General features: G+C 39.1%; 1 protein-coding gene across 2 annotated transcripts in view; it reads right to left on the reverse strand.

Annotated features, from left to right (window-relative positions):
- Positions 1-24,653, reverse strand: part of LOC147314478 (leucine-rich repeat and fibronectin type III domain-containing protein 1-like protein) — a 194,423-nt gene that overhangs the window by 11,609 nt on the left and 158,161 nt on the right. The window contains exons 9-11 of one of the 2 annotated variants that reach the window (XM_086261430.1): positions 10,003-10,649; positions 4,432-4,530; positions 381-1,347 (exon numbers count right to left, since the gene is read on the reverse strand). In XM_086261430.1, the coding sequence (XP_086117556.1) occupies positions 4,478-4,530; positions 10,003-10,649 (700 nt within the window). In that variant the 3' untranslated portion in view covers positions 381-1,347; positions 4,432-4,477. The remainder of the gene's footprint in view (positions 1-380; positions 1,348-4,431; positions 4,531-10,002; positions 10,650-24,653) is intronic. The other variant, XM_086261431.1, reaches the window with a different exon arrangement.

The raw sequence follows: 24,653 nt of genomic DNA on the forward strand, positions 1-24,653 counted from the left end.
TGACTCAGACAGTAAAAGACCAAGAGACAAACAGGATGGGGAAGCATTTCCTGTCGCCTGTTGTGATATTGCCATAGGAGAGTATTAGGAAAGCAGATCGTTTAGCTAGGATAGCTCTCTAATTGTCTAGGTGACAGCAATTAGATAGGCACTCATTAAAGCATTGCCCTCATTAGGTTACAGACTACTCACTACAGGAGGAGACACTGTAGAATCTAAGTGTGTCTTAAACTCAGGGGCAGGACTGTGGATGGCCAAGGTGACTACTGGTGGCCTACCATATGTCACGCTAATTAATGAGCCTGGATCTTTGGGCTCAAGAACTTCTCATTTGGCTCCCACTTTGGCTAGGTTAATAAGCTAATTAGCAGATTACTCACCTGTTTAAGGGGGCGAGGAAAGATGTAAGGGAGGTTGGTAAGGGTTCATCAGGTCCTCACCTGTCCAGTGGAAAGCAGAAGACATAGAGGCCAGAGCTGCAGAATACACACACTAGACCCAAACCAGTCCTTGGTAATCTGGTACAGTTTAATCAGTATCAGAACTCTGATCACTGTACAGTTCTAGTTAAGGTCCTGTTGGGTCCAGGTTTTTCAATTCAGTTCAAGTTTTACTATGTACTGTTTTTTCCAAGGGTAACATTTTTATTAAAAAAAATCAGGGTCTGGTGAGTTAATGTCCATCTCCAGTTCAGCCCAGGAACAGTTTTGCTTGGTTCAATTTAATTGAATTATTTTATTCCACAGGGATAAACACTGGCGAGCGCCTTGAGCCAAGAAAGCTGTATATGTTCATGCCCAAAACAGACCCCTCCAGAAGCTTTTTTAAACTCTTTTTTTACCTGTTTATGCAGTCTATTGCATTGTATTCCTAGGCTGAATGTGATTGTCTATGCATTCATCTTGCTTGCTCACTGTTCGGCCTTTTCTGTCCATGCATGTCGAAGTCTTTGTCCATTCTTATGTTGAAACATATCCATATGCCCCTTTATACGTCTCCGCTTCAACACTGGTGCAGAGGCTATAAAGTAAAAACAAATCTCCTTCATGAAAACTGATTGGTATGTCACACTGCCAGCCAGATCTTGCACCAGCTGGCCAATCAGCAACCAAGCAGACACCAGGCCTTGACACAGTTGTCCAATCCAGAAATGAGAACCAGGAGAAGCACTCGAATGTAAACTGAAGACTACAGGTCTATAACCCTGTGATATTCATGGCGACAAATTAATGGGTACAGTGAACAGGAGATACAGGAACATAAGCTATAGGGCCTTTATTCTTCAGGTGGTTTCACCAGCTTTTCCCAGTGGGCAGCATCCAGTCTTCACACAACAACATCAGGGCTCTAAGAGAAAAGAAGATTGAAAACAAGGTTTGAAAATAGAACCGTGGGTATACAGTGTTAAGATTTGGAAAAAGCAAATTACTATCAGAACAAGAGCAGGTATAAAAATGGGTATCTAGAACCAGCAGATCTTTTTTTTTTTAGCTGCCTTAACTTAAAAGTTTAAGAAAAAAAAACTACTGATAAAAATTTCTGACAGTACCTCCTAGGGTAAAACACACATAAACTACTTTTATAGGTAGTGAAGGTTCAAATGTTATGTTGTTGCTGTCTTTGTTTTAAAATCACACCTGGCTTAGAGCCAGACATTTGAAAAGGACAAGGCTCCAAATCATGTTTGGATCAGTTTAGTGTTTCTAAAGGTTAAAGGATGCAATGTCTTCATATCAAAATGGCCCTTAAGAACAAATATGTACACATTAGTATTAAAAGCGTGTAGCTTGTGTTCTTTTGTATCTTAAGGTGCAACTGCTATTTGTCGAGAGATATAATAAATGCCCACGTAAGGAGGGTTTGCTGACAAGAAAAAGCAAAGATGAGCAATAGCTGGGAGAGTGATGAGGTTGTACTTGTTGTGGCAGTATGTTGCTGCAGGTGTTATTTGTAATGTGTCTGTTTGTCGGGAGAGCATTTCTTAACTGTATCTGTCAGCAAGAATATTTCATAACAGCATTTATGTACAGCCAGTGCTTATTGTGTCGGTTTAATAATGAAGAACAGTCTTTTTAATGCCTCGGACTGTATTCATCCATCACAACCACTGCATATCTCCACAGTTTTCTCCTCCATCATTCTGCACTCCACTCACCTCTTCTCCTCCATCACTCTTTGAGAGGAAAAGGTAGTATATGATGATCATAAAACAGTATGAGGGATGAAACACAACCAGACAGACAGAGGTGTTATAAATTTAAAACAGAAAAGAAAGGAGACGTAATAATGGATAGAAGCAGTTTCAGCAAAACAGCAGCCAGGAGAAACAAGATGAAAGGAATGTCGGGAAGAAAGGAAGAAGGGAGCATAAAGTAAGAAAGACAACTACTTATTTATCCTGAGAATCACTCTATAGTTATACAGTACAATGCAAAAGTCTTAAGCCACCCATTATTTCTTTATATTTTGCTTCCAAGTACCCAGACTTTCTTGTAATTTTTGAATGTGGTCTTGAGCAATAATTCTCCAGGCTTTCTGGAGGCGATTCAAACTTTTTCTTTGAACATTGCCCTTTTTCCCTCTCATTTTCAGTCCAGTGCCTATATTTTACCATTTTCAGAGGACTTAACACTGACCTATAAAACATTCAAACATAAAAAGGCATCTAACTAAAGGGATGAACCGGTGTTGTGTCTACACATAACAGAAAACTTAGCAAAGTGAAAACTGGTGGAATTGGTGGAACCTATAAAAAATGCCAAAGATTGCACATGTTGACATGCATAAAATAGTATTTTTGTGCTAACAAGATGATTATGTACAGCAGATTAACAGCATCTAGAAGTCATATCTTTATGAAAAAGAAAATCCAACAATGATCCAACACACGCCCTGATAAAATGCATCTTGCTATGTAGCTGATCCATCTACTATGAAGCCTCTTAGAAATGGTCTCAGTGGACGGGTGATTGTCACGAAGCCATACTTACGGAAGAGAAGCAAAGAGAAAAGGCTTAAATATGCCAAATTATACACCAAAACCAGGAAAAACACAAAAATCTTTCCAAATGTTCCCTGTTTACGCCAAACAACTACTGTTGTACTGCTGTCTGGGTAGAGACCATCAGCCATATCGTTCTGCAAATCTTGATTCTGTAGAAGACTGCCTATAGTTCTTAACTGCTGACAGGATGAGAAATTGTCTTCTTTTGGCGTTCTCTTTCTGGGACAGCCACTTTGCATCCTGTCTCTGAAATCACCAGTTCTATGGAACTTGCCCTTCAATTGGGGGATTTACCTAGGGCTCACTCCAAATAAAGCTGCAACTTGGTTTTGTGGAACATTAGCTTGAAGTTTTACAGTTGACCTATAGCATGGGCCCTATCCAGATTAGTCAAATATAGTATGCTTGGAGCAGATTCCATACTGTTGTAGCAGGGTCCATGCTCACAAGTGCTGGTAATCAGACACCAATAAGCCATCTGGGGCACCAGAAGCTCAAGACAAGAGTCAGTAGCAGAATACACTGTTTGGCATTGTCAGAGAAGATCTGGCAAGTTTTCATGGGTGCAACACACAAACTCAACTCTCCTGATCAACCCGCAAATGCATTTTCCTTACAAATGTCCCATCATTTAGGGGAAATACACAGGCTTTCAAGTGATTAAGATTAATGCCAAGAACGGTTGTTACAACAAATAATTTCCTTACTTTTCATAAACTAAGGGAAGTAAAGTTCATTAAATAATAAGGGATGACTCAAGATTTGTGCACATTCCCATAGCTGTCAACAATTAACCGATTATAACTAATAATTTCTCAGAATTGTTGAAATAGAATAAAAAAAACGAAACAACCAAAAATGTGGTATAACTTTACTCAACAAGATTTTTCAAGTAACTGGCAAGTTTGTCCAGTAGCCAGAAATGTAGAGCATTTTCAGTTTACTTCCACACAGGTCTTTGAAAAGCAGCAGAATTTCAAAAATGATAAACAGTAAACAAAACGTGCTTACTTTAAAAATGATAATTAAGTAAAACACTATTTAAATTAAATGTGCCCTAATCGTCAGGGGCACATTTATTCGCACTAATCAGTCATCTAAGGGACTAACTATAGGTAACTATAGGTATTTTTATGATTTTAAGATGCTATTTTCAGTCATTATAATACAGCAGAGGCAGGAATTTCAAGGATACATCTCTCAAATGTCAGTACTCAAAATCACTAGATAATGAAACACAATTGTGGTTGCTGTTATTTAGCTGCAGTTGCTAAAGGGTCAGATTGCAGCATGCTGCAAAGACGTGAGGCTGCAGTAGGGAAAGACACGTTAGGAATAATGACACAGGTAAGAGAAATGAAGAAACTGCTTGCTACAGGAGAAAACAAAAACCAGGGAGTGCTAAAATTTAAAGTGGCAGTCATTACTCTGTGTGTTGTAGTGGCGCAATCTCTTTGAGAGGCTGAGAGACCTTCAGATGTTAAAGTCCCTCCATTCCACACTACGAGGCCGCCTGTCGTCTGCTGCTGGAGGCGTCCAAGAGTCAGACAGAGAGAGGGGGAGAGAAATGGAGAATGAAACGGAGAATGAAACGGAGCCAAAAACAGCGAATGAGTGAAAGGACACAGAGAGAAAGAGGAAGCAGAGGAAAAACACTGATATAGATACAGCTAAACAGCAAAAGAAATAAAAAAAAAATCTATTCAGTGGAGAGAGAGAGAACAAGCAACAATGTGAGGGCAGTTGGAAAATGGGTAAAGAAGATGAGAGAAAAGCATGTGGGAGCACTTGTGAACAGCGGGAGGGGAAGAGGCCTGGCCGATTCCAAGAGATGTATTCAGAGAGACAGACGGCAGTGAAGAATGAGGCCGGGCATATGGGATGACAGTGAAAGGAGTGATGATAGATTAAAACACACAGAGGACAGACAGGCTACAGGGTCATGGATGGGCCACGGGGAGAACACACACTTGCACTTCACACAGACTCGCACATCCTTGCGCTGTGCTTAAGTATTTTTCTATCCTGACTAACCTTGTGGGAACATATGTACTGGCTCAAGGCAGATAAACCTTGTACATAACCACACACAAATGCAGGCACAAACCTGCAGGGATTTAGTGACTGACCCTGAGCTTACATACACAAATTTTTTCCATCTCTTGTAAGGACACTGCACACTGCATTTGTTACCTGATTTCTTGTCCTTAAATTAACCTAAATGTTCAGTCTTAACCTCATAAAAGAAATGGTTTATCTGTTTTTTCCCCCCAACAATGTGTGCGTCTTTATGTGTTTGTGCTCTAACACACACACACATTCAGTGTTTGTTTGCCTGTTATTGAACTAATAATGCGTTGCTTGACATAATCATAATATGTTTGTGTCAAGCATATAATTACTACTAATCCAGATAGAAAATTCCCCACTTAGTATTCAGGTTAAAGAGCTGCTTCTAATCCTGAACCCACATGCTGCATCCTTGTACCATAGAGCTAAAAAGCAAGGTGACAACTTGACTGCTAAAATGATCTCTGATGTGCATTTCTTCTTTGATTCATTTTCAAATTCTGTGATAGTTTTACATTTTTCAAGTTGAAAGTGCCTATATTTTATTAATTTATGGAGTATTTATATACTGAACATTTCTATGAGAATATTGTTTATTGTTTTAATGTTCAAAAACCACGTTTATCTCGTAAGTGCATCTTTCCATTTAATGCCTCCCAACCAGAAAAGCCCATTTGGTTAGCTTTATTAACAGTTGTCACAGATAGTAGTAGCTTTGTTATGTTTAAAAGTGTGTCTTTTTTAGTCCAACACTGAACATTTTGTCTTTGTGCCATAATCGTGGGACTTCTCATCCATTTAATAAATAAATAAAATACTGCATTCAATTCCTATGAATATATAAGAGCAAATAGTCTTAAAGAATTAAACTACCATGAAGAAACATGTTTATTTTTTTCACAACTGCGGGCATTTAATGGGATTTTCCTGTGTATCTGTCAGTTGCTCTGTTCCTCAGGCGCTCTGACTCACTGTGGCTCTCTGATCAGATCAATGTTGCCTTTCTCTGCAATGCAGCAACCAGTGAAACACATCACAGACACAGTTACACCCTGAGAAACTCCAACAGCCTTTGTACAAACACATGGGTATTATCCCTCACTGTAGGTTTCCCTCAAAGTGCCAACGATCCTGGAATCAAAGGAAGGAAACAAAGAACATAAAAGGCCAACTGTAACTTTTTCCTCCTGGGTAAAATGTCAAAATAAAAACAATAATAATTGGTTTATTTGCATGTCTTTTAGTCTGGGATGTTGTTTGGAGGCTTCCCTGACTAGCATACTTCAGTTAGATAAGGTTGAGATAAGGTTAATTAGGCCTATAGGGGGAATATTTGAGTTTATGCATATGGTGTTACCTCAATGGTGCAACAAAATAAAATTCAAGGGTTTTTTTTCTTTCACAATTCCCAAAATTCTAACCAGTTTTAATGAGCGCTGCCTAACTCATCTACTTTGCAACCGCAATGTGGCTATCAACCTCCTGGCACACTTGCTGAACTGTATGTGTAAAGTTGTCGTCAAAGCTTTATTAGTATTAAAAAAATTAAAACAGCTTAAAACAATGTGTTTGAGTACAGTACGGTGCACAGCTGTGCAAAGCCTCATTTCTTCATATTTGGCTTCTAAAGATCCAGACTTTCTTGTAAAGTTTTAAAGTGAAGTTAACCAGCAGTTCTCCAGGTTTTCTGAAGGTCTTTGAACATTGAATGCTTTTTCTCTAACTTTCAATCCAATCCTTTTACCTGGCCATTTTCAGAGGAACTCATAATTATGGGAAGAACATTATTTGTTTCAGAGAGACACATTTTGTGGATTTTGTTAAATCAACAAAATATGTCAGAGGCCGGCATAAAATTATATTTTTTGCACAAACAAGGTTATTTCCAAAGTGCTATCAGCACATTGTGCAGTGTATCCTTTAAACAAGTTAAGAAAATGGAACAAGTAACAGACAACAAACGTGGCAGGCCTAAATAAAAAAAAGTGTGTTAGAAAGTCATGTCCTTAAGAAATAGGAAGAAATCTAGCAAAGACCTGACACAGGACCTGAGACCTACTGTTCACTGAAGCGTGTTCAGAAATGGTCCCAGTTAATTACACGGCAACTGAACTGAAAATTCAAGAAATTCAAGAATCCTGGAGATCTATTCCTTAAAGAAATAAAAAGACTGTTCAGGCTGTGTTAAAGAATAAAGGTGGTCATATCACATATTGAGTTTGATGTTTGTTAGAATTGTGCAAACTTTTTTTTTTTTACCTCATATACAGTATTTCAATGTACGTTATTTCCTATTTCCCATTATCCTGGCAATACAAGTGGGTGGCTTGAGATTTTTTGCACTATAATGTCCGAAGTCAAAAACCAATTAATATCAATGGTACATTTTTTGTTAATGCTGGACACAATGAATTCTGATAAAAGCAACATCTAACATTGTTGTATTAATATAAGAGAGACAACCAAACCGTCAAAATTGATGAAGGTGAAAGCGCTCCCTCACTTTGCTGGCTAAGCTCCTATACTCTGCACAGATCTCTCGTTTCCTCCCTGCTATCAACATGAGGCTCAATGACACCTCATTTCAGCTCATTCACAGAGGCCAATTGAATGACATATCAACCGCTGATAAAGTATTTCCACTCAGCTCTTTAAGCCCCTCATGTGAAATGATGTCTTCATTTATTCATTCCAATGAAACCCCCATTTCCTGAATGGATTAGTGTTAAAGGGGAAATGCACTGGAGTAGGCTTAGTACAGGGAAATTTTACTTCCCCCCAAATATCCACATGATTTTCTGGATTTATATTATAAGGGATCCATTGACGGTTTCAAGCAATCTCTGAGAACATGTGCAAGTCGTTTCAGAAGTTTGGAACAAGGAAGTGCTCTTGATTACACAAAGTAGGTTTTATCTAATAGCTGGCAAAGACTGTTACGTAAAAGCAATTTTCCACCAGTATCTTGCATGCTAAGAAAACTACAGTAGAATTATAATCAAGCAGATTTGTGCATTATTGCAATCATGTATTTTGCACTACTTGGATAATTTACTCTCTTCATTAAATGATTACAATGACAAATTATCTCTCTATCGTTCTATTTCTTTCAGACTGTCTAATAAAGCTATTTTCTGATGGCATGCCAAAGGCCACTGCTGTAAAAACTAAAAACAGTATTTTCAAGCTGGCACAAGAGGCCGATCGTTGATTAGACCAAAGAGCCCAGAGATAAAAAAAACAGTGAATGGAAGCCTAAAGCTCAAGTAGTACTAATGGTTCTGAGGATTTAACCAATTTCGGTTCAGCAAATTGGTCGTGACTAAGCTTAATTTCAACCCGTCATGTGGATCATGCATATCTTCAAAATGTCTTTTTCTTATTTCTATGGATCAAACAAGCACATTTAAATATTTAATCATTCATCTTCCCTCCTCTGTCCAAGGTAATCCAGCTTTATTTATTTACATTTCTTTGTTTTATATTCCTTCTTTTTGATTGTGTGTTTTAAACTTTCAATTATACATCATCATGAAGTACTGTATAAATAAACCTAGCTGTAGCTTTTGCTGAGTGTTTTTGCTGCTCACATGAGCTTGCATGCCTATTACACGAGATGAAAAGGTTGACAAGTACAAGTTGTTGTCTTATATAATTTTACATTCATTAATAATAGCTGTTTCTGCATTGATTACTTTCTGCATTATGTATAGTGTATTACTTCTATATAACACATGTGTGCCAGACTCTGATAATCCTGGAGATTCTTCAAGTAGACTTTTCATGAATCTGCTGTAAAACACATTTCTTGGATTCACATAAAATGGTCTGTTGCATGGTCTCCCCCTTTCTCCTCTCGCTCTCTGCAATACAGTATTTAAACTAATCTGGTTATCTGTAGGGTCTTTAACACTGTAATAAATGTTTATTACAAAGAGGAAAACACAAAACTTTTATATACCCCCCCCCCCCCCCCACCCCCAACAGATCTAGCATTCAGTGCTATTGAAGTCACATTTAACTTTATAAGTGACTTGGGCTTTTTCCAGCTTGATATTGAATGTAAGCCAGTGCATACAGCCTTTCTTTTGTACTGAAGTAGCTTTTTCACTCTTTAGCACTTGGGATGTGTCATTTCTAAAGGCAAGCAGGCTTTCTTGGAGTGCTTAAAGACTAATAGTTTGCAGCGCTCTAATGTGAGAGGTGTTAACTGGAATAATGTGTGACAGGTACTCCCACATGCATTATCAAATCCCTCTCTCCTCTAACACAAAAACATGAAGATTTATTTGGTTATTATCTGTTGTCTAGCCAAGCTTTCCAGAAACTAAAAAAAACTAAAATTTTGGCAACAAAGTTGCAGCATCATTCTTCATCTTCTTCACAAATTTAAAAACTTTGAGTCAGCATGTACCCCTTCTGAGCGTTCAACAGAAGAAGTCTGGCATTTGGAAAGAGCTGAAAACAAAAATAAATGAGCATGGGGAGGTTTTCAGTTCACTATAGGAAGATTAATTCAAGACTTTTTTTCCATTCATTTTTTGGAAAAAAGGAATATGCAATCACACAGAAGAGATTTAAAAACAACTTGAGTTGCTGCTGCAGCCCTACAGACTGAAATTTGATGAATTGTCTCACCCTCTGTCTCTCTCTTACTTTCATTCTAGTGCACTAGAATGGGATCTCTCGTACTCATTTTCTCATTCACACAATGCTCTTCTCTTCATTATTATCTTACTCAGTTTTACACCCTGCATTTCACATTGTCTATTTCTCATCCACCAGCTTTTCCTGTTTGACCGAATTTCTTTGTGTCCTTCCTTTCCACGTTTTCCCCACTCCTACTCTGTCAACTTTTACTTTCTCTAAACTCTGCTCAGTTGCTTGAATTTGCTATGTCTGTATCTTTTCCACTAGCTCTCTAATACCTGCCAGTTCTTTGGGAGAGGTGGGCTCTTTGGCAACAGATGGCGGTCGAATTTTCATCTCAATGGCGACCCTGGAGGAGAAGCGGGACTTCGTGGGTGAGAGCAACTCCTCGTTTGCTGACGAGTCAGTCCTTGTCATTAGGCTCTGTCCACTGCTCTCCTCCTCGACCAACGTGACAGTGTCTCGCAGAGTGTTGCTAGGCGACATTGCCCTGGACGGTCCGAGGACTTGGTCGTCATGACTGTCAGTCATCTTTGAGGCAGAGCGAGGAAGGACTTGGACCTGACTGCCTCCTTGTCCATTGCTCTGCGGTCTTGGCGCAGTCGCAGTGATGGCTGCTTTTCCATGGCCTGCCCCTTGGTGGCTGTAAACCTTGTATCGTATCATTAAGATGATAATAAAAACAAGCACAGAAGCAACAATAATCCCTCCAATGATGATGATCATAGTACCACCCAAGAAGTGGCTGTGCAATGCTTGGCACTGGCTGAACTCTGTGTCTGTGGTAAATGACAGACAGCCCAAAGGACGAGTTGCAGTCAGCGATGTGATGACGTCATCAAACACGGCCAGGACACAAAGATCATAGCTACGTCCAGCAGCGAGGTCCCGCACCAGGAAGTCGTTGCTGCTGGATGGAATCATTCTGCCATGACAAGAAAGAAGAACACAAAGGAAAAGAAGATGTGAGTTCACCTTCACATATTTTTTTCCCTACATGTAGAGCATGTTTAACTGATTCTTCTCTATTACAATTATTCATCTTACTCGCAAGTTTGTCCTCAGGCTTCATGGTTGGTATATATATGGTTAAGTGGACATGCAATTAGTGTGATACAAGCATATTTACTGATAGCTAATTAATTTCCTTGGATTTTCAGGCAATAGTATGACCAGCAAAAACGTATCAGCAGATAAACAAATAGGAGATAATTTATCTGAATTTCAAGGGTGGGACCACACCTTCCATGAGTACATATGCCTTCCTGCTCTATAGGCTGTTTATTTTGCATTTTTGTGCTCCACCCTGCTCCCCTTGTCTCAGTTCTCAAGCCTCTCGTTAGTACATGGGAATCTGCCCAGCCCAGGAGCCACTCTCTTTCATGAAACACCGTCAATCTAACTGAGGATGTGGTCCCTGCAAATGAAATGTTTGACAGAAATTGCCACAAGTGGGATACTGAAGACAACTTAAAAAAAGAGCATTTCTATTTTTATTTCATTGAGTCTGAAACTTACTTTATTTGAGGCTCTTACTTTGTGGCTTTTCACTGAAATAAGCATACAGATTTAAACAACCTTGTCTTGTAGAAAGATATTTCTATAAGCTAAAGGTCATCTCATTGAATAACTTGCATTTTTAATTACTTTGACGACAACAACAACACTGTCAGCCAGTTTATAGTTCAGACATGACATTTTGGTTTGAGTGGATAAAGTACTACAATTGTGAACTTCAGCAGAGTCATTAGGTGGTAGTTAGGGTAATTAACTTAATAAATTACAAGAAATGAACAGTTATATATTGGCTAATTGTTTACTAGTGTAAGCTATTGGACAGAGTGCCGCAATATCTTGCTTTGGTGATTTCAGTGACATTGCACAGCGCTCTCATCGGACCAACAGAAACCCGGTTTATCCAAACCTGTGACCATTTACTACTACACTGTACCAATTAAACCAGCAAGGAAGAGCCATGCAGCAAAAAAGTCCTTTCTGAAAATGATTTATGGATCTTCTTGTTTTGCTTCCTTGTATTTTTCTGTGTTATGTTATAAAAGCTGCACTGATGACATATGCACTATCATTAGATATTTCTGTGCTGCCTATGGCACAACAGTGACCTCAGTGGCCTAATTTCCCCAGAGAGTGGGAATTTATAAGTCTATGACTTGACTAACACAAAGAGTCATCCCTCACAGCTGTAGAATTCATCATTCTCTGATTAAACACTCCTGATTCTTCTCATTGTGCACTTCATAGAATAGAATAGAATAGAATAGAATAATCCTTTAATTGTCCCACAAGGGAAAATTTGGTTGTAACAGCAGCCAAAAAGACACATATACAAACAGAGAGTACACAGCACACAGAACAGAAACATACACAATTTTTCTTACATAGTTACATTAAGGACAATGGTTACTATATACAGAGTATTGTACAGTTATTAAATCAAATAAAAATAACTACAGATAAGAGGCAAACCAGGTTGTTGTGCGAATTGGTTAATTAACTTATTGCAGTTACAGCATTGATGTAAACATCTATGTTTGTTGGGAGCAGTTCTGATTGTACAGTCTGACAGCTGCAGGGAGGAAGGACCTGCGGAAACGCTCCTTCATGCATCTAGGATGCAGCAGTCTGTCACTGAAGGAGCTCTGCAGTTCACCAACATTTACATGCATGGGGTGGGAGACTCTGTCCTGTTCTTCAGTCTTTCTCTTCAGTCTTTGTAGGAGCATGGCATTGGCTGGTCCAGTCCCAATGCCAAACTCATCAATGGCATCAACCCCAACCACGAAGTACAACTTGACAGATAACACTCTGTGTGTCGTTCTATATTTGTGTGTGTGAGTGATTTCTCATGTGGTCGTGAACTGCTGTGAAAGGACCCCTGAACTGAGATCCTAAGAATCAAATCTGGAATCTTCAACAAATAATAGCATGATCTGAGATCACGCAAGGGGGTTGCTAAAAACAGGTACTTGTCCAAAGGGGCTAACACAAGGCAGAACTATCCTAGTCATGAAGGATTCCCACAAGGGCACAACACCATTAAACTACTGGATGATTACCTCCCTCTCCACAGCATATAAGCTTTTCTCAGGCATCATAGCAAACAAGCTGAGTAGGCACATGAGTCGATACATGAGCACAGCTCAGTAGGGCATTAAAATAACAACATGTTGCCAGTGCAACAGTTCTTGGTTGATAGCAACATACCAGGATTCTAAGATCTGGCAGACCAACATGAGCAATGCCTGCACTGACTATAAGAAAGCCTATGAGTCATCCACACATGGATACAGGAATTCTTGGCACTGGACAAGGCCAACAGTGTGATAACAACATTCATCAAGAACTCAACGTGACTGCGGAAGATGACACCAGAGGCCAACTTAAAGTCTGTTGTACCAAGTAAGTCACCATTAAGTGCAAAGGTACCATAGTGACGCACTGTCCCCACTGCTGTTCTTCACATCCCAAAACCCACTAAGCCAGCTCATCAATAACAGTGGATCTAGGACACAGATCTAGGAAAGGAGTCACCATCAACCACGTTCTGTACATGGATGACATCAAGCTGTATGCCAGGAGTGAATGGCATATCGTCTCACCATCTCAACAGGATCTATAGAAAGGACATCCAGATATTATTCGGATTGGATAAGTGTGGCTGAGGCCACACTTATCCAAAGGCTGGCTTAGGAGAAATCACAGAGATTATGATCATGGCAGCAAAAGAACAGGCCTTAAGTATCAGATCCATAGATCCAGAAGTCTACCACAGTCAATAGGACTGTTGTTGCAGACTGTCTAAAGATGCACGGAGACTATCCAACACATAGTAGCAGGAAGGTTGGACCATGTACTGTATGCTAAAAGGCATAACCTTAACCATAAGTGGTGGGGATAGTGTACAGGAACATCTGTGCTGCATATGGACTACAAGACAAAATATGAGACACCAAGATTGTTGAGCACAACAGGGCTAAGGTCCTATGGGACTAGGAGTCAGGACTAGGATTTCGGCTGTTTGTTCGTTGTTTTGTAACCTCACACAGTTGCCATGGTCAATACTGTGAGCTTGAAGACATGAGGGTAAGCCTGTGTCTGGTTTTATTGCTAACTTAATGATGTATCAGTACAGAAGCTTTAGAGAGTCATAGATTATACAGAGACATGTTGCAACAGTTTGAAAAGACTTTCTGGTGGTTTTAACTTCTTCTCATCCTATACTAGCACTGAGAGGTTTTGTCTCAGTGACAACACCTATCATTCAGTACAATGCTGCAGCAAGTATATGCACCGTCAGTGCTGATATAAATGGTACAGAGCTGTGGCAAAGTCAGTGTTTGCACACAACACAAGCACTGCGGTATCTATGGTTGGTCTCTAACCGGCAGCTTGGCAAAGATCCTATTTTAAATTGTATATAAACTGTATGTATCTATAAGTAAATATCACCTCTGTCCACTTTAATAAACTTCAAACTACTGCAAACTGGGAGTTCTCCTCAAGCTGTTTAGACAAAATGATAGCTTTTTGTACCTTTTCTCATCTTTGCAGTGTGAGAAACTAAATCATAGATTACCAGGGGAGAAATTTTAGAAAATCTGTAGGAGAGTGGGGCTGGCAATGTCCTTTAGTGAAATCCATGAGGCACATGTGGGCTTCCAATCCAAAATCTGCAGTATGACACATTGCTTTCAGTTTTAACAAGTATCTTTTTGGTTAAACTTACGCTGTGAAAAGATGCAGCGTGTTTCACATGATGCAAACTGAGGTGTGTAAAAATGCCCTCAGGAGCTAAACAGTGTGACTCAAAACACATTATGTAAAAGTCGTGACTGATCAGAATTAAACTGTCATGGAGACAGAGGGAGCAAATTTTTAATATTTGTCACTGTATTGCTTCCAATTATAGCTGTGAACTACTTTTCATAATAATATAAAGTAGATAACAATGCTCAGTGAATGCTGAAGTTAGAACATACTAGCGGTGATATTCCTTCAAAATGAAAGTGCAGTATAGGGGATAACTGTGCCAATATACTGTGAAACAATGGAGAGTAGTAATAAAGACACTCCAGTGTGTAATGTGCTGTGTTCTTAGCCAATCCTTGATATTTTTGGCTTTGTTGTGATTTGCTGTCATTTGTTTTTGTTTCAGTGAGTTCTTTGTCATATTGATTTGATTTGTTTTATTCTGTTTCATAATGATTAGGCTGAAAAATATGACAGATGCATCCTTCTGTGGGACATAAGCTCATTGAAAGGAAACTATTTGTATGACTTTACATTACAATAGACAGAGACATTTTTTCTTATCAATTGGCACAAATAGTAATACATGTTAAATGAATAGGTTTTGGGTTAAGCCATAGTTTGTGAAGTCTAGCTAAAGTGGATGAAGGGCAGACAGAGTACAAGGAGTAACTGATGATAAATGATCTTTAATTTAACAGAAAAAATTATATTTTTTATTAGGTTTTATCTTCACAAGGAAAACACACTGCTCAAGCTGGCTCGCAGTCTGCACTATTGAGTTAAGTCTTGAAACCATACAGACCACAGGACCAGAGTACATGTAAGGTCATTAATATTATGTTGTAAGGATCAGTCTTATGCAGCCACACTGCGTATGAATGGATCTGTGAACCTTTTCATTCCATTCAAATTCTCTTTGCCCATAATCATCATCTAGAAGGGAAAATCTATTCCAAAACACTAGGGGAATCCCCCTGCCTATAAGTGCTCTTTTCCTAATAGGAATTAATCCAGGAAATGTCAACTGCCCTGAGGCTTTGCTAAAAGGCAGCTGCATGTGAATCGTAAAGCGAGTGGGTAGGTTGAGGTGAGGCGAATTCTAGGGAGAGATGTTATTCAAACAAAAAATACCACCACCATCTTGCTATGTTAAACTTTAACAAGCAGGATTTGTTAAGTAGAGGACTATTCATCTCCGTTTTGTGTGTTGCATTTGTGAAATTGACCTGTTCTTATAGAGATGCTTTCTGACTTATTATTTATTGGGCGATCGTGGCTCAAGAGTTGGGAGTTCGCCTTGTAATCGGAAGGTTGCCGGTTCGAGGTCAGAGGGCCCGGTGGCGCAGTCTCGCCTCTGTCAGTGAGCCCCAGGGTGGCTGTGGCTACAATGTAGCTTGCCATCACCAGTGTGAATGGGTGGATGACTGAACGTGTAAAGCGCTTTGGGGTCCTTAGGGACTAGTAAAGCGCTATACAAATACAGGCCATTTACCATTTCACCATGAATGAGTTCAAATAGGATCACTTACAAAACAGTATTGGAGAAACGTAGGATTTAATGCCTTTGGCAAGGAGTCTCGCTCAAGGAATGTTTGCTGACACACGAGGGTGAACATATTCCTTCAGCTTGGAGGATAATTTTCTTATTTACCACTGCACAGTTTTGCCAGATACACAAATGGTAGAATAAACTTCAATTATATCAGAGTAAATTAACACATGGCATTTAATTTGCACATTGGCCAGCATCTGTTTGTGTTTTGTACATCCGCTATTATACAGATGCATGAGGATTGATGCAGCATTTCCAACCAATCAATAATTAATTGTGCCGCTGAGTTTTTGATCCTGTGTAAGTGTGTCATGACTTTAAAAAGGACAAGGACTGCTGGGCCAAGCAGAAATGCTTCAGCATACCCATTTGACACTGCAATCATACTGGATGGTTTATTCAGTTAATGGGTTCAACCATAGTTGGACACACACACACACACGCACGCACACACACACACACACACACACACACACACACACACACACACACACACACACACACACACACACACACACACACACACACACACACACAGAGTTAACTTCTTCCATGATTCACATTCACACAAGCACACACTACTACTGATCTACACTAATGGTCTGTATGACTGCTGCTCTCTTGCTCACTTGCGCATCACACAAACAGATTAACAGTCAGTCATGTTTTGTCACTCTTCGGTTTGACGCTCACACCCCCAGGTTAACATGGAAACACACATACACATGAATCTGCGCCTACACATAGCTATACTAGATCCATTCAAGTACACAAAAAGAACCAATCAGATTACCGGATATTATGCGTACACGTTTAAATATACCTCAAGCAAGAGACTAGTCAGATTAACGAGTCATTTGGAAATGCAGAAAATGGCACTTTTCATTTCTTTAACGTCACTAAAATGACACATGGAAGCTACGCAATGAGCTATTGTTTATATAGAGAGAGCAGTGAGACGGGGGCCACTATTCAATCCTCGTCCTTGCAAAGCAGTACTGTAGGTCTTGGGTGCACCAACTATGTGGGTGTCTCCAAGCACACCTGCTATTTTGGTTCATGTAGGTGCAGCACAGCAGTCTGATTACAAGCATATTTGTTCCTGTGAGGGTGCTAGAGTTTTTTGCTTATGTTGCTTATGAAAATTAGAAGTATATATCTTATAAAGATCAATATTTATATCAAAGTTGACCTTTTAGGTGCTATATCGTCTGTGAGACTATTTCAATTCAATTCAGTTTTGTCTAAATAGTCCCAAATCACAACAACAGTTGCCTCAGGCAGCTGCTTGGCAGTTCACTTTTTAAAGAGGTTTAAAATACCACAAGTGGTCAGAATCTCAACAGTAAGTGTTGCTAACTTTGGGTACATACAGTGGGATGATTGCCATGCTGGCTATAACTAGTTCACTGTAAATTTTATGTCATCTGAAAATTCCAGAGATCCCAATTCTTGGGGACAGTGACTTTGTTTCTAAAAATTATCTATGTGTATGTGTTTTTGAAAATAATCGTTGTGGAAAATCAGGTTTTACTACTTTGAGAAAACAGCATGTAATGTGCTTTTTCCTCACACCACAACTTTACATGGAAACACTTACACAAATCATATCGATTAAAAAATAAACAAAAAAAATCAGATTACCCCTTAAACTACTATGTGGCTGAGTGTACACATGTATAAAAATACTGCATGCAGCAGAATAATCAGAATAACAAGTTTAAGTGATTGCATATGCTTAACAGTCATTTCTACATTTCTTTATCACTTTATCACTCTTTTAAGCTTAGAAACAAGCTTGAACCACCAGACTTCTCAGGCTTGTAAAATTACCCGAAATTCAAATTCCACTTCTATATTCCCAGATCCTGGAAGTTCTCTATGGTGTCTCTAAATTCCTGTGAACAGCCTTTAACCTGAATTTCTGTAGCAAGTTACAGGCTTCTTACTGAAAAAAATCCTACTTTTCACACAGTGTCTTTGAATCCTGGTTTAAAATAATTCCTATTAATATAAAATGCACTTCACTCTCAACAGACTACTTATAATCTTTACCGAGAGCCGAGGGAGATTTCACAGTGACCTGTGATCAGTGCAAGACATCCCCTGGGCTCTGACACAGAGCAATCTGTCACAGCACATGTATCATCCTGAATACTGAATAACTACGATAATGCTGCCATCTCTGCATATACTTTTTTTGAGGTGCAATCGGGTTCAGAGGAAATTGTTTCGACCCTTCAATCTTCTGATAGTGTGTTTTGAAAACCATCAGTCCTATTCTCTCATGTATCGCCGCATTTTTACAGAGACTTTATATTGACAAGTTTCCCACTCCTTCATCAATGTTGTTTTCATGCCTTTTCATCTCTAACGCCTTTCAATGCAATTGCATTCAAAGACTAGTAATTATTGTAGATTGCTGTCATTTCCGCAGGTTATTCCTCGCTTGTGTACTGCAAAGCACAAGTTATCTGTGCAATTCCCATCTAATGACTTGTATTCCAAAGCACACTTTGAAGATCTAGGGACAGACGCACAGTGCAGTGCAGCCATAAATGTGAGATCGCACGTATATGTATTTCAGGTTGTTACACAAAATAATTTCTTCATGGACTCGATATAAAGAAGGGGCGCTAAAAAGGTCACAAGAGTTCTACACTTCCATAAACTCACGAGATTGACCAAATCTCAATAACTACATATATTCGGTATTCAATGCCAGCAAGTAAATGTTACATATTATCACAAACATCTAGACTCAACTACCAAGTAACAACCTTATCTGTACAAAACACCAGTCAAAACATTTAAGATCAGAACCTTATGGTACTTTACAGCATCCAAAGTGTTCATAGGATGTCACAGTCTAATGCTTAGAGTCAATTACTACGTTATATAACAGACTGCAGTCGGAGTTTTTTTCAGCGGAGAATGGCACAATATTTGCTAGAAGACTTACAGCAGAGCTATAGGCCTCAGTGTCTGTAGCCACAAATAGCATTAATACATGGTAATAGACCTATTCTCAGCAGCTCTACTTTGTTAGCATGTCATTATTGTCTTGTCTCAGGCGAGAACAGTGACAGGTTTGTTAGAGGCTCTTGTTACAACAGCAAAGTGACGAGGGCCGCTGCACTGCTCAGTCCTTTGTGTGCATGTTCACGAGTGAGTGTGCCCACTCTGAGTGTGGCTGACATTTACATAAACAGTGCAGTTATGTGTACACACATCTGGGTCTGTCATAAGCCTGACATTTTCATGCTGTCTGCATTTACTTAGGTTGACTGGCAGGAAGAAGCTTTGTTTGTAAATACTGTCAATCAATCAGCCCTGGGGCACCCGCAATGGATATCCACACAAGCATGCGCGCACACAGACACATGCAGTGTCGCGGAGTCACATCCAGAGCTTTGGCTTGCAACTGTTGATCTAAGCAAAACGTCAAGTGAATATTTATGATAATGTGCCCTGACTGCTTTTTTAAATAATTTAATGTGCCAATTATTCAACCAGCGCAGACAGTCCAGAATAGAAGAGGGCAAAGGTTTGACAGCAAAGTCCCTGAAGTACACAAACTCTGTCCATCTGCTAGACGCACTGCAAAAAGAAAAAAAATCACACTAACTGTGTCACTGAGCAAAACATGGATGTTATATTAACTGGTGGATTCGGCAGAACCTCATCAAGCTTCACAGCAAAAGAAGCGGATTTCTTACAACTAACAAAAGTGCCTGCCAAAAATGGTATCATTTATTGAAACCAATCATTAAGAAAAAAAACGGACTTTCAAAAAATACGTCAAATTACTTTCAGAGCTTGTCATGTTTTTTTGTTTTTTTTGCAGCGTACCATAGCCATTAGGTATTCACAAGACCCAGGGGCAGAATTTGATGTTACAAGCTTTAATTATGAAAATAAGTGCCACATAATGATTCTGAGTGGAACTCTCCTTTGGGAGCTGGCAAACTGAGGGCCCTGTCTAGTTGCCCTATCTTAAGAGGTGAGATGTCCCCCTGCAGCATCCCCAAGGGAACTGAGTCAGTATTTTTAAAGTCCTACTGACTGGCTCGATCTGTTCGTTTTTCACAGCAGCATTCATTTTGAAATAGCCGTGCTCTTTCTTTTCTCTCCCTCTTTTTCTCTATCGCTACACCATGCACATAATTTTCCTCCCAAATGGTCCTCAAACTTCTCTTTTCATGTCTTTCCATCTCGCTCAATCCTCTCCTGATTTATTTCTTCCATCAAATTTAATTTCTTAGCTTCTCTGTCTGTTTAACTTCGATTCATTTCCTCATGCTTCGCTTACACCCATATATTGAGGCAGATTAGATGTGTTTAACTGCCTTGCAACAACAGTTTCACCTTTATAGATGATGTAAGTGGTGGTTAAACCATCAGATATTGAAAAAAAAATGTCAGATCGAAAATAAATAGCTGTCATACTGAATCAGTTTTTTTTTGTTCATGCAGTTTTGCTATGCCTATTTATCACAGTTTAGTTTCTCAAAGCTAAAGTCTAATATCTTTTGAAAGCATATTTTTGAGAGCTCATTGTTCTTCCTCCTAGCGTTATTTCCGCTCTGCGGGTTGCTTTTCTGCAAAGCCGCTTCCATTCGGCACGGTAAAGGGCGTTGTTCAGGTTGGCGCCGATCTTCTTCACGTCATCTTTAATTCAGTCCATCCATCGCCTTTTTGGTCTGCACTTTGGTCGCCGGCCTTGGGGACTGAGTCGCAGTGCTGTTCTTGCCACTGAGTTTTTGTCACTTCTGACCACATGCCCATACCATCACAGTCGTGCTCCTTGCATTTTCTCTGTGATTGGTGCAATGCCCTGCCGCTTTTGGATGTCGATGTTCATGACGTGGTCCCATTGTGTCAGGCCCAGGCACCATCGCAGCATCCGCATTTCCATTTCCATTGTGTGAAGGGTGTGTTCGTGCTTTGCGGTGGCTGGCCACCACTCTGATCTGTAAAGGGCCACAGGGCGCACTACGCTCTTATAGATCTTCGAATTGAGGCGGTCGGGCATTCGTCGATCGCACAGGACACCAGTGACCACTTAATCCAGACTGCATTAATTCTGGCTCATACGTCTGGCAGGATGTCGCCATTGTTGCTGAACATCAATCCGAGGTACTTGAAGTGAGATACCTTTGCCAGGTCTTCTCCATCGACGCTGATGGTGCTGTTGGTTTGGGGGCTGGCTTCTAAGTACTCGGTCTTCTTGGTGTTCAACCTCAGCCCATACCCACGCCTGAGCGTGTCTTCCATTGCTGCGTTTGAGAGCTCATTAACATTAAAAAATCTTCTCATTGTCGAAGTTACAGTTAGATATATAATTGTCTTCTGGATGTCTTCAGAGCTCCCCTTTAGCCCCTATATGTGTGACAAGTTGATTTTTATTTGTCAAAGCTGCAACAACTTTCCCTAGAAAATAAAATACTTCGAGAGGAAAACTATGAGGTCTAAAGAAAGTCTGTATTATTTTCATCACATGGTGATCTGAGACAAAAAAAAACAAGAAATAACTCAGTTTTGTGTTAAAGAAAGTCATACAACTCAACATTATTGCTTAATTTAGCAGTAATTGCAATGCATAAATGAGCTGTGGAATCTAAACTGATAAATCCTGAATATTTAGCTATACAAAGTTTTAACAGTTTAAATAGTAGTCATCCTGAGAAGGTGAGCCTGTATACTTTTACAAGAGAATAAGAAACTGTTCTTGCATGCACTTTGTAGATAGTTTGTTCAGGGGAGAAAGTCCTGTATCAAAACTAATTTAGACATTTCTTCTATAAGTCTGTTGAGTTTTTAAATGTATGTTAGATAGCTAATTGCACTGACTCTGAGACCAGAATAGGTATCGGTTCCTGTTTCTTTTTACTTTCAGTACATGTTGGAGCCACACTATACTGTTTTCTATAGTCAGGAAACAATTAGGACATACTGCTTTCATGTAACACTGCACGCTAAACTTGACCTTCTTACTTCTTACATCTCTGCTGTAATCTGCAGCACAAAATTTAAAGTAAATCGAAAACTGAAAGTGTTTGCTTATCAAATGGGTGCTGCATTACTTAACTGTCTGTGGATGAGAACAACCAGAAAAGCATACTGACTTCTGTAGTGCAATGTGGAAGACCTTAGTCTTTTAGACATTAGTAGCAGTATACAGTAGTTATGAGTGAGATTCATTTAAAGAGGGTGAAAATCTTGATGATGCACTCCCAATATTGTCCTTACACTTCAGGTTTGTTGATCTTCAAAAGGGTATATGTTTCAAATTCATTTATGTTAAACAGTCCTTAGTCTGAATTGCCATCCTGTTCCCTGAGAAACACATGTAAAAACCTATAATTACAGTGTATTGTGTTTTTGAGGTTGCAAGTATCAAGCTGCATCTGTGTTGCTAGCAATTTACTCACACCCAAATTAAATCTCCTTGTGATCCCATAATTGGGTATTGGTCATTGCTGAAATAAACTGTCTGTCTCTGTCTTTATGAATTTGCACATTGTTACTACATCACGGTGAGAATTTTATACTCCTGTTGGTTCCCTTCTTGTGGTTTCATGTTAATTTACCTAGCTTAGTAGATCTGTGGAGCTAGATGTGTCACTTCATAAATCTCGAGCTACTCACCTCTTTACCCACATAATCCTTTGCTTCCATTTTCCTGCTTAAAATATTCTTCATAACACCTTTTCTTAGGCAAGGCAAGGCAAGGCAAGTTTATTTGTATAGCACAATTCAACAACAAGGTGATTCAAAGTGCTTTACAGATATATCTTAGAGATGGATTATCATGGAGAAAGCAGATAATTACAGTGGAAGAGACTTTCCTATTTGTTTTCCATGGCATATGCTCATTTTAAATCAATTTATTTTATTTATGGCTTTAGAATAGGAGTTTTATTGATTAATTCGGGGCTGATGGAAACTAACATTAATTTGTTAATGAAATCCTTCTTTCATGTCTTTTTAATGACTTTATGAACATCAAGTTACAGATTATATGAATTCATTTTGGGAGCCAGAGATACTAGGAAATTTCATATTTCGCTTTTCTATGTTATAAATAAGCTGTTAGTGGATGCATAGAAGAAAATATGATTAGCTTACATCTGTACATGATGTCTATTATAAGCAAAATAACTCACTGACTCACTAGGTTAGAGATGTAGAGCAGTAAACAGCACTCGTCAGACTTTTTAATCTCTTTGACTCACATTTTCTGTCTTATTATTTACCTCTTGTCCTCAGTATGTTGCACTGGTCCTTTTCTGCTCTAACGAAATAACCCATCTGTTCTGGTTCCTCTGACTCAAAGGAAATCTTCTTAATCAAGCCTTCCATTTCAGATGTCAGCTTTAAACATTAAGCATGGTCTTCAATCTTAAATGTTCTACTCATTGCAATCAGCACCAATTTTAACTCTTACACAGATGCTGAAGTAGGGTACGGGGTAAATACAGAACATATAGTCATGAACTTGCTTCATTGTAACACCAAGTGTCATGTTTGCCAAGTTGAACCTAGTAGACCTTTCACTCCACAGCTGTCCCCGTCTCCTTTTTTAAATTCTAGTGACAGTGGATTTTACACTTTCACACACACACCTTGAAAAGTGACCAAATGATTACACATTTTATCATAACAAAGATAAATCTTGAACCTCTTCCAAGTCCAGATTTGGACAGAGTTTTCCATCAGAGATACTGAGTTGTGTTGTCCAATAGCCTAAAAATCTCCTAATTTGTCCCATGAAGAATATCAATCGAGTACAAATTTCTGAGGTTTGAGGTAAAATATCTTTCTGTAAATTTGATTTTTATTACTCAGTAGGGCAGAAATTCAACATGTGCTGATTCAGTTCTTTAGAGTGAAATGACACAGAATAACCCCTGATTACTCTTTTGTTCACAGATTTTGTCTCATTAGAATCTTTTCTCCATTCATGATCTCCTCTGATTTTATTATATAAGTACTAGTTCTACGCATGTCACTGGAAATGCATTGCTCATTTCTAAAGTTTTAAAAATACACAAAATACACACCTGACAATCGTATTGTCATCATTTTCTTTCCTTCAGAACAGGTATTTATGAGCACAGTATGGACACTTTCCTTTTATAGCTAATAACAATTACGGTATGCAGAATACCAGTTTAGACATTTTTTGGAAACTATAATGAGATGATATGTTTGTTTTGTTTTAGATCCCACTGGCTGCCAAAAGCAATTATAGGATGCCAGGGTCTGTGATGAGACATTTGGTCTTTATACCAACTTTCACAGTTTGAGCTAGACAGTGATAGGAAATCAAAGCTGGACTGAAGTCTGAAAGTGTCCAGTGACGATATGATGGTATTTTTGTTCACACATAACATTCTCCTTTTGCTTAACAGACTGTGATTTCCTGTGTGCATTGGAGCATTTCACTGTTGAATTTTAGATTGTGTCAGAATTAAGCACCAGCTCTCTTTTAGAAAAGGGTCATACCCATGATCTGATGGGTAGATGAAGCCGCTGCATAAATTCAAACGCTTCACTGAATGATGGCAGAAGACAATTCAGGGGAGATGCATAAATCTT

The sequence above is a fragment of the Aulonocara sp. 'chitande type north' Nkhata Bay genome, linkage group LG14, assembly GCF_057382095.1.
Source record: "Aulonocara sp. 'chitande type north' Nkhata Bay isolate Kocher_YH1m ecotype deep benthic linkage group LG14, A_spYH_male_GT1.1, whole genome shotgun sequence".
In the NCBI taxonomy this organism is placed as follows: domain Eukaryota; kingdom Metazoa; phylum Chordata; class Actinopteri; order Cichliformes; family Cichlidae; genus Aulonocara; species Aulonocara sp. 'chitande type north' Nkhata Bay.